The 11,415-nt window shown below is 39.0% G+C and overlaps 1 protein-coding gene across 3 annotated transcripts in view; it reads right to left on the bottom strand.

Annotated features, from left to right (window-relative positions):
* Positions 1-721: 721 nt before the first annotated feature.
* Positions 722-11,415, bottom strand: part of atp6v0a1a (ATPase H+ transporting V0 subunit a1a) — a 34,294-nt gene continuing 23,600 nt past the window's right edge. For 2 of the 3 annotated variants that reach the window (XM_084134153.1, XM_084134151.1), the window contains 12 exons: positions 7,421-7,571; positions 7,144-7,283; positions 6,404-6,567; positions 6,142-6,232; positions 5,936-6,054; positions 5,637-5,853; positions 5,425-5,532; positions 4,804-4,911; positions 3,365-3,382; positions 2,804-2,921; positions 2,264-2,435; positions 722-1,849 (listed from right to left, as the gene is read on the bottom strand). In XM_084134153.1, coding sequence (XP_083990279.1) covers positions 1,756-1,849; positions 2,264-2,435; positions 2,804-2,921; positions 3,365-3,382; positions 4,804-4,911; positions 5,425-5,532; positions 5,637-5,853; positions 5,936-6,054; positions 6,142-6,232; positions 6,404-6,567; positions 7,144-7,283; positions 7,421-7,571 — 1,500 coding nt within the window. In that variant the 3' untranslated portion in view covers positions 722-1,755. The remainder of the gene's footprint in view (positions 1,850-2,263; positions 2,436-2,803; positions 2,922-3,364; positions 3,383-4,803; positions 4,912-5,424; positions 5,533-5,636; positions 5,854-5,935; positions 6,055-6,141; positions 6,233-6,403; positions 6,568-7,143; positions 7,284-7,420; positions 7,572-11,415) is intronic. The other variant, XM_084134152.1, reaches the window with a different exon arrangement.

Here is an 11,415-nt window from a genome sequence, read left to right as displayed (position 1 = left end):
TCATTGATGCAAGGGTATGAGACAAACAGCTCAAATTGATTCATGAGTCATTAAAGCGTAAACCTGATCCTGAAAATTACGATCAAAGGTATGTGTTATTGGAATCACCATAGGAATTACAATAAATGAGGTAGATAGGACGCACTTGTAATCGTAGCACAATTATGTTTTAAACTTTGTGTTCCAAGAGTGTTGAATATTTAGTCCAACAACACTGGACGTTATCGTTTTTATCGCTCTGCTCACATTTGCAAAGTTCCAGACCAGAGTATGCAAGCGGTGTGGATTAGTGGTCTGATTTTTGACTGTTTTTTTTTTTTATGTTCGAAGTTTGCGGATTTTCCTTTCTAGCAAGTAGGAGTGATTACAGAATTACAGCTTTAAGAAGGGAGAGGGGAAACTGCTGTTGCTCCACTTACACAAAGCTTGGTACTGTAGCCTTTGTTAAAGTATTTTTGTTTGCAGAGAAAAAAAAATAGACTAGACAAAACTGGTCAAAATTTGTCTGAAATGTAATTAAGCAATTTCACAATCAGAGTAACGGTGCTGTTGTTCCAAATATCAGCTCGGCTGGCATGAAACTGCAGCTGACACTTAAAAAAAAATCATGCTATATATTATCAATAATGATTATTATATTCATTTTATTATACATTTAGACATGATTTAATCAACAGATCTTTTCTCACACACATACAAAAAAGAAAAAGAAAATCTCAAGTTCATATCCAGTCCTTCTTTATTGACAAAAAACAGACAATCACAGCTTCACTGGCTGCTTTTACTTGGTATAGTTAATTTCTCCAAGACTAAATGGACTGCCTCTGACATCTAGCAAGCAAACACGTTTCCTTCAAGAGCCATTGCATGTGCATGTTGTAAACTCAATTATAAACAACAATCAAAAAACCCGGAACTGGGCACTGCAGCGAACAGATTCATACGGTTAACATAGCTTAGATGTGAATTTGCATTTAATTGTCCAAAGACAACAGCAAATACACACAAAAAAACCCAGCAACAGTTCAAGACCAACTAAAATATAACTACTCTTTACTTGTGTTTGCAAGTGAAAAGAGGAATGAAAAGATCTGCAATAAATCTGGCTATTCTGGGGGATTATTTGCAACTATTATTCTGATATGCTTTACGAGGAAATCCTCCTCTCTGCATGACAGAAAATTGTAAAATGGCATACAATGAAGCTTGCTTTGCTGCATTTGAAATTAGGTCCCTTTGTATGAGAACTCTTTTAGAAATGTGTTTAACAAAGGATAAAAGATACATAAAATAAAAATAATAATAATTTAACAGACTGGGAAAAAAAATATCAGAAATAGACAATCTTCACCTGTGCTATAATGGTATGGAAACTTTAATGATATTTGATTAAAGAGTATGTACACATTTATGAGGCTTTTATGACAAAAAACAAGCTGTTCATTCTCCTGTGTGCTGTATGGTAACAGCACTTGAGTTTGTATTATTACATTATCAAGTATTTAAGAGTAATGAAATCATTGCGAATATGTTATGCAGTTCTAGCTCAAGATTATTTTCATCTCAGCTTCTACTAAATATTTCTAGCTTACTTGAAATTTATTCCATTAATGTCCTGATGTAGAACACCTGAGAAATGTAGAGCCTTACAAAGTCACAGTGTTCACACAAATCATAAAATCTCACATATAATCTGATTGGCTCCTGTTGTTTAGAGGTGTGGCAGTTGGGAAAAGGAGAGAATGTGGGTGTGGTTTAGTCTTCAAACTTGCCCTCCAGAATGCTGTCAAAAGTGAAAGGCATGAACTTGAAGCCTTGTCCAATGTAGAATTTATTCTGAAACTCCACCCTACAGAAATAAAGTGGGAAACAAAGTCAGTGAATTACAGTTCTGGATGAAATTAAATGAAAAAAATGTGTTTATTTTCCAGCAGCACATTTCAGTTGAGCTGTCAGTGTCCAAAAGAGAGTGGCATTTACAATTACTTATTCAGTTCGGTTTTAAAACATGGACTTAATATAAATTTGGTTGGCAACTTTTCAGGGAGTGAATTTGGTTGTAGAATAGAGTTCTCACACATGCAAACAATTAAACTTTGTGTGTACAGAATAAGACTAAGCACTCAAAAGAATCAATACAATGCTATTTTTTCTGCAGTGTGCATGTAACCATTGATAGGGGGCAACAAAGAGTCATCTGCTCTTAAAACGGTTTAACTGTAATTTATAAAGGCAAGCAAAGTGTGTGTGTGTGTGTACTTACCAGTGCAATCTAAGAGCATGAAGGAAGGCAGACAGGCCTTCCATGATCAACAGAATACACACTGTCAGTGTAGCAAAGAAGGCAAAGATGATTGACAGGACAAAGAATCCACCAAAATTCTTAGAAGCGAGGCCCATATGCATCACCATTGACCACAAGACCTCAGAGAGCTCTGTAAGAAAAAAGAAACACATTTTAAGAAAAACCTTGTTAACAATTACTTTATTTCTCTACATTGCATATTGAGAGGAAAAACATGCATGTACATTTTTAGAGGGTTCCCATTCATGACTTTCCCATTCATTACTTGTTGGAATGGGATTTTATGAATGAATTCATAATTGGAGGAAGCAGTTTACTTCTTTTACAGGGGCTTACATTACCAAACTCTTTGCCTACGACTACGTTTATAAAGTAGAGCTGAGCAAAAATTATATTCACTGCAGAAATTTCCATTTATTTCTCAGGCCCAGATATGACCAGGTTTCAGTTTGTATTCAATACAATAAATGTGCATGCGTGTGTGTGTGCATTACTTACGTGCATGGGCCAGACTCAACGCCCAAAGTCGTAGATAAGAGGCAGTGTTTGAGACGCAGCCTAAGCAGTATTCTATTGTGTGAATGGCCTGATGCACTGCTTCATCTGCAAAATTAAACTAAAGAGAGAGAGAGAAAGAGAGCAATAAGAGCTATTCAGACTGATGAAAACACATGAATCTAATCCCACTCCCAGCTCAATCACAGCATGATTAACAGCCCTGGATCTCACGGGCATACGAACAATCACAGCACAGGGCCTTTCAGATCATCAGCATCATTTGGTGTGATTTAAATCAGAATCACGCTCCAGCATGGCTCACCAGATCGTTCCCATGTAATGATGGCGGCTAAAAACTAAGGAAAATGGACGTCTAGAAAATAATCTATCTAGTTGTGCTGGAAAAGAACCGAACACCAAAAACAGGAGACTACCAACATTGAAACCTGCAGGGATACACACAAGCCGCACACACACACACAATCACACACTCACACACACAAATGTAAAAAATGATAGCAAACATCTACACAGAGAGTCGAGAAGGCTGTCTGCTCTTACCACTTCTTCCTCTGACTGCTTGAAATATAATCAGAGACATGCAAAGACAGACACACAGGGTTAAAATAGGGTTAATGACAGAGTTAGAATCTGATGAAGAGACAGTGGGGGAAAAACTGTTAAGTTCACAGAAAATGCAGAGATCTAATGACCGACACATTTATTTTCCGTCACAGCAAAATACAGTGGCCCCAAAAAGTATTCAAGTCACACTAATACAAATGCATGAATGCCTTAATACAATAAATCAAACCAATTGGCATTTATTTTAAAGAAACACAGCACACTTAAAAGTACACATTTCCGAAAAAGACTTGTTAGGTTTTAAATGATAAATTATAGAGTTGATTTTATAAAAAAAGACAATTTTCTGTACATTTTCTGTTTGTCAAAATTGGAACAGAATGTGTTGAACTACACTCTACTAGGACATCTTTGTGAATTTGAGGAAGGAATTCATTTGTGATGAATTCATACATCCTCTAAAATCATACTGATACTGTAAGTAATTGCAAAATAGCTGGGAAATTTAAGCTGTTCACGGGAAAAGGTCTGGTGTCATTTGTTTGCAGATACCACTAAATTCAAACATTTTTAAGTGCGGCTTCAGTAACCAAATACTTTTGCAGGGTCACTGTACACACCAAAACGAGAGAGATAAACAATCCTGGAGATCTGACTTCAGTCTCCAGTAAATTGACTATGGCTGACTGCGTTTTACTGACAGGCCTGTTTGGAGCGGAAAGAGGATGATTATTGGCACGAATGTACTGAAATGACTGCATCTCAAACCTTAAAATAAAGCAGGTAATTGTATAAATAGTTTACTATCTTCCTCCATTTTATTCTCAGAAAAGAGAAGCTCAATTAGTTGGGTGCATGTTTGTTTAGTGTTTTGAGACTGGTTTCCCTTGGATACAGTGGTTGGGGGGAGAGATAGTGCTTTTAAAAGTGGAAGACCCAGTTTAGACCAGCACTGGTATGCAGATCACAGATCCAGTGAGTCACAGAAAGGAATGCCCACTGCAGCAATTTTTGGTACCCTGGTGTAGCTTGTCACCGTGTGGGTGGTAACAAGTTGCACATAGACTATTATGAAGAAAATCTATTTAATTATGTTACAATAAAATGTAAAACTATTCTCAGAATCAAAACATGTCATCACACAGAGTGTCGGACAGAAAAACCCGACCCAAACAATTATCCAAATAAATATGCTCTTGGGTCGGCAGAACAGGAGTCATTCTCTGGCTATAGAAAGACTATTGTTAGACTTCACAAACTAATGCTACATCAAAGCATCTTGGTAAAATAAAAAAGGACACAAGCATGATCTATTTAATTAGTATGACAAAAAGTATTATTTCTATGTTATTCTATAGCCTAGTTGAGAGAGAGAGAGACAGACAAACAATCGAAAAAAGAGAATCTTCCCTCACCTCAGGTTCTTCGTCTAAGTTTTGGGAAAGCTGGTCATGTTGGATGATCTCAGCTTCATCATCTGTGGGGCCGTTACCCACATGGATTCCCCCAAAGTTTTGTGTTCCCTGCAGCAAAAGTCACACTAGGTCATAGCTGAGCCATTATATAATAATCTAGCACATCGGTTATCAGGGTTCCCACGCTAGCTGACCAATGAATTTACATTGGTTGTTCAGTCATTTATGATAGATTTTGCATAGATTGCACTCAAAAAGACTTTCAGCTGAAGAAGCACTTTAGAACTGAGCATAATAAAAATGGAAAAAAATAAAAAAAATACACTATAGCTCTTTTTTCAAAAAAAAAAAAGAAAAAAAAGAAAGAAGAAAAACAATACTTTTAATGAGCTAGGACAAATTAATTGGATCTAAACAGAGTAAAGACACTTTACAAAAATATTTATTTCAAATAAATGTTCTTTTAAACTTTCTATGCATCAAATAGTTGCATCAGTCCACATCCCACAAACATCTCACTTTGGATATGGAAATGACACGATAAAAACACAAAATCTAAAAATAAACTGGGTATGTAAGAATCTTGAATGTGGTGTGCGGGTGTCTCAAACTGGTCCTTACCAGGTGTCTTCTCCAGAGGTATTGCCTGCGCATTACTAGGGTCTTTATTATAAGCATACATGGTACACAGGCGAGAGCTATAACAACTAGCAGACACTGGATTACCATCTACAGAGACAGAGAAAGAGAGAGACAAAACATAAGTTTTAAATGTCATGGCATCTCACCTGCCACATATACTGATTAAATCGGTATGTGTCGGTAATGTGTACCTGTCCCTTGTATAACGGTTTGTTAGTGGGATCATTGTAGCTGAAGAGGCACATGTTGATAAAGGCTATTAGAAGACTGGGGGCATCTTTTGAGGTCTTGGCATCATATGCCAACCACTTGTAAAAAATGAGCAGCATCAGGTAGCCAAACAGACTGATCATGAAGACGATCTCAGGAATAAAACCCAGAAAGATGTTCAGAGGTTTTTTGAAGTACCTTCAAACATAGATGAACAGACTTGAATTAGCATAAGATATGAATACAGATCTATTGAGAGTAATAATGGACAAGTGCATACAGGTGATTGAAAAGACTGAGAATAACTCCAAACGTCATGTGGATGACTCCCAGAATTATTGACATCTTCATCTTGAAGGAGTTCAGAAACGTCAGTTTGTTGGTGGCAATATTCCAGATCTGACAGGAGAAAGTAAAAAAACCTTATTTAGAGGACTGAATTTAGATTATCTTTGCTACAGAACCATGTAGAAACTAGGTGCTTACTGGATCAATGCCAATTGGATAGGGTCCGTTAAACACGTTTGGCACAGCAGGGTTCAGCTGTAATATCCGGTTTTCCGCCAGTGTTGTAAACCTGAATGAGATGATGGAAAATTCCATGTTAAATTTATAATTCATTCAAATTAATAGCTATGCATAAAGATCTGACCTGAACGATAGAACGGATCTATTCAAACTCAAACAAGTGGCTGATTATGAGTTACAAAGTTTTTGTAAAATCAAAGGGTTGGAACGAACAACTTACGTCCAGTTGTCTCCTTTCTCTCCAAACATGGGTCTGACGCTCCAGCCTGAGCCAAAGACATTGAGGGATTTGGAGAAACAGTCATTGTAGATAATCCCAGTGTACACTGAAAATAGTCCCATCAGGAGAATAATGTAACGGCCCGCAAATATCATGTTAAACATCTAGAGAGAGAGCGAGAGAGAGAAACTGATTTGTGACGGTCCAAATTGTCACATATATGCATAATAGACAAAAAAACAATTTTAAATAATGTTTGTAAAATTACATCTTTTAACCAAGTACTATCAAAGTCAGTATGGCCGAAATAAATACAGATACCTGTATTATTATTTAATAATATATAAAATGAATAATTAAATTATATTTATAAATATAAATAAATTATAATTGAATAATTATAACCATTTAAAAGCCACAATTTAGGCCTAAACAGTCAATTTCCAAACTACGTTTTTTATTCACCACAAACAAAAGAAAATAATCTTATAACAACTTTTAACTTGAACTTGAAACAAACTTCTCACTAATAATAGTCACATTTAGCTTAGCCTGTGAATTAACCCACAATGGGAGATGTCTGTTTTATTTTTCACTAGTTTAACACAATTATGATCAATATTTTCTATATTCAGGACCTATATACACATAAAGGCTATGTGACATGAACAATATTTGATATGAATAAGGACAAACATCAATAATGAGATGGGTGCATAAATGGATGGGTGGATGGATACCTCATTGTCGTTTTTCTGGGCAATTAATCGGCTCTCTCGCAGTACCAGATAAAGTGCAGCACAGGTCATAAGTATACCGTGACCCAGATCGCCAAACATGACCGCAAACAGGAAGGGGAAGGTGATGATGGTGTATGGAGCTGAGCACATGAGCACAAAAAAGGATCCAAATAATATGTTGTGACAGAAAATACGTATGCTGATCTGAAGCCCATTTTAATCACTGCAGAGGACTTTGGGACTTGCTCAGAGACTAAAGGTTAAAGTTCAGGGTTACCTGGATTGATCTCCCGGTAATTGCTGATGCCGTAGGCATCGACGATGTTCTGAAAGCCAGAGGTGAACTTGTTGGTTTTGTTGTAGGTGGGTGGAGTCTGCTTGGTCTGCATTCTGTTCAGGATGGAGGGAACAGTGGATCCACTTTTCTCCTGCAAGAAATAGTGGAATTGAATACAAACAGCTATGCATAAAAATAAATGCTCCAGTTTGCTTCCCAGTAAATAGTGGTGCAGTTGTATGAATGCCCACATTTATAAACGTTTCACTTGTCTTTGCAACTCTACATTGCATTTATGCAAGTGTAAATATGTCATTCGTTTGCTTAAATTTCAAATAGATTCTGTATATCCTAAACTGAACTTGAGTAGTAGGTGAAGTCTACAGCATGTAAGTGCATGTGGAGGCAATGTGTAAGACAGCTGATATTAATAGCTGCTAGTTAAATAAGGCATGAGGAAGAATGCCATGTGTAAGGACAGGCTTTGAACTAGCACGCAAGCACAATCCCTCACATTTCAACATGGACTTAACACTATAACACTTCTAGTTTAGGTTCAGAAGGAAGCTACTTTTTTGTTACTAAATGGTTTGCACAGATTTACAAACTGGTCCATCTGTAGGTTGCTGCCACTAGATAAGCTATGTATAACCTGTTTTAACCCTATAAAGACAGAGAGGCAGACACAGAAGAACAGAAGGTGAATTTGTGTGAGCAGTTAATCCTCTTAAGATGTGACTATTACGAGGTTAACGTTCCAATGACCTCTGACCCTTACACTACAACCTCTCATCGCAGAGATTACAGGTATTACACCCACCCTGCCCTCACTGTCTTGCTGTAAGGCGTGAGAATCCGGACCTCACGGAGGCATCCTTAACTCGCACACACCTTCTGCTGTGAGTAACTATGAGAATCTAGAATCTACCGCTCAAGGGATCTTCAGCGCACATACTATATCATCCTGAGACCAACCAATTCAGTGCAGGTCATGTGTACCATGCATGTTCTAGTGCATTTTTGTCTGTTTACACAAACTGTATAATAAATCAGCAAATAAATACTATAAAAACAAATCTCTCTATAATATCTGTCATAACAAAGAACAGAACATGCTGTGTATTCAAGTTTGGTTCATGTAGGTTTAGTGGAAGTTCAGATTTCTGTTCAGACGTGCTGACACGATCATTCTGACTTAATGCACTGTATACTAGTATGCATTCAAAGGACAATATAAAGAGTCTTTTAAATATATTTGATCATTTTAGTGAAAAAGATGCATGTATTTCCCAGTTAATTTAATAAAAACCTGAAAAATGTTATTTATATTACATTTTTTATAAAAACAATTTTATAATTTACTATTTACTACTGATATAAAACACAAACACAAGCATTCTGTCTTTCTTTTGCATTTGCACTAACCACTGAGGGAGTGGATGACCATTGCCAATCTCGCCCATCGTTTTATCCATTTTTTTTCAACAGGGCAGAGCAGAAGTGATTGACAGAGTCCATTTGTGGCACTATGAGAGGAGGATCAGGTTTCAGCTGCTCTTGACCACAGGAAAATTCAAACTTTGATCTGAGGGGTCTCATGACTCAATGTAAAAGCATCTGAGCATTCCGTCCTAACACTCAGTCCCCTGTGTGCATGTATCTGTGTCCAGGGATAACACAAGCTAAAGTCATGTTTACAAAGTGTGAGTCATTGAATGTGATGACAAGAACAAAAAGGCTACTCCTTAGAGACAACGCATGTGTGGTGATAATATATGTGATCTAACACATATATTACTGGAAAACAGGGTAACTGCAAGTTTAAAATACTCACAACATGTTTTATTCAATATATAGATATATATTGAAATTAGTTTATACTAATATATCAATACATACATTAGAGGTCAATCTATATTGGGGTTTGCTGATACGATAATATGCTTAAAGAAAATAAATAAACAGATTATTGTGCTGATATAAGTAAAATCTATATACGGAATGTTTTAAGGGCGTTACAGGGCGGCTCAGAAAGCTGCTGGCTACTGTAAAAAAAAAAAATGAATAAAAAAAAAGAATAAAAAGAACTATCGCTTCAATGACCTGCAACAATGTTCTATTTTAACAGAATGTCAACAATAACCCATTAAGTCATATCATGGGGTCTATAAAATATCCATAAACTACAACTGTAATAAGCCTACTGTATATTATTCCTCGTATTAGTCTAAATATGTCTTTCATATTACTTACAGAGCTCTTAAAGTATAGTATATAACTAGATGTACCGCATGGCGGTACAAAATATGACCGCCGCTCAGGCCTGCACTGGCTTTCCACAAAAATAAATGACGTGGAGCAATTTGGCTGTATTGCGTGTTTATGTATATACCTAAAAAAAGTAGTAGTATGTGCATGTCTGTCTGTGTGTGTGTGTATGTGTGTGTGTTTGTGTATGTGTGTGTCTGTGTGTGTGTGTGTGTGTCTGTGCGTGTATGTATGCGTGCATACATGTGTGTGCGCGTGTGTGTTTGTGTGTGTGTCTGTGCATGTGGATTTGTATGTGTGTGTGTATGGGTGTGTGTCTGTGCGTGTGGATGTCAGTGTGTGTGCATGCTTGCGTTTGTTTGTATTCCTGCATGTGTGTGTGTGACGGTTAGGGTTGCCAACTTCAGAAAAGGAAAATGCGGGACAATCGTGGTTATTTATAGGAAAATGAGGGACACTCAAAATATTTGTACTGTATCACACAGTGTACGTCATTTCAGTGTCTGCAGTTAAGTTTGTGTTTAAAAGGTTATCAGACATAAACACATTTGTATTGCTTAACCTATTTATGTATTTAATTCTAAAAATAATTTTACAACGCCGCCTTCTACCGCCGTACCTGCTGCGCTTTCCGACGCCATATCCTTTCCTTATTATTGTTCTTGTGTGTGTGTGTTCGCCTTGCAACACTCACCCCCTAAAAGAGCTGCGTCTTTCTAAAGATGCCTTCCTGCGGCTCGTGCCGAGCCCCACTCACCGAGGGAGACCGTCATGTCATCTGTGTCTCCTGTTTGGGTGAGGATCATGCAGCGCTCGCGCTCGCTGACGGCGGCTGCCCTCACTGCGAGCTTCTGCCGATGGTGACTCTGAGGACTCGCCTGGCATTTTTCTCAGAGCCTGCACTCCCCGCCGCGCTGCCGCGCCGTAAGAAGCGCCGCTCGCAGCGGGTCCCGGAACCCGCTCCAACCCGACCAAGCTCGCCGGTTCGCCCGCCTGCTTCACCGGCTTCCCCTGAATCACTTCCTGATGCTCAGCGCCCACAGTCTGCCGCCGCTTCATCAGAGGAAGTTGTTTCCGAAGCCGCGTCGGGGGAGAAAGATTCCTGCTCTCTGCTAGCTTCAGGCAGCGAGGACTGGGCGAGCTCCGAGGATCTCGCGCCTCCTGCCCGTAGGCCTTCGACAAGAGCTAGCATCGAGAAGGAGCTCATGCGAGTACTCGCATTGGCCGCGGTGAGCCTCGGCCTCGAGTGGTCTGCACCGGAACTCCCTTCTCGCACCCGGCTGGATGGTAGCTTCCTCCCTGGTGAGCGCACCTCTCCGGAATCAAAGCCCGCTCCTTTTCTTCCTGAGCTTCACAAAGAAGTTGCGAAAGCCTGGAACGCTCCCTACTCAGCACGAACACGTTCGTCTGTGTCGCCAGCATTTTCCTCCTTGGATAATGCTAAAGACCGAGGCTACCTTTCACTTCCGCCGGTGGAACAGGCAATAGCGACCCACCTTTGCCCGCCCTCTGCTGGACGGCGGACTAAACCGGTGTTGCCTTCCAAAGCCTGCCGCATGACGTCGATGCTGCTCGCGCGAATTTTCTCCGCCGCTGGGCAGGCTGCGTCGGCACTACACACCATGGCTACGCTGCAGATATTCCAGGGTGATATCCTCCGTAAGCTGGACGAGATGGGGCCTGACGCTATCTGCATCGCGGATTTGAGAAGCGCTTCGGATCTCTCC

The sequence above is a fragment of the Abramis brama genome (genome assembly GCF_963993115.1).
Source record: "Abramis brama genome assembly, chromosome: 1".
Lineage (NCBI taxonomy): Eukaryota > Metazoa > Chordata > Actinopteri > Cypriniformes > Leuciscidae > Abramis > Abramis brama.
Note: the sequence above shows the minus strand (reverse complement) of the source record. Positions and strands in the feature narration are given on the sequence as shown.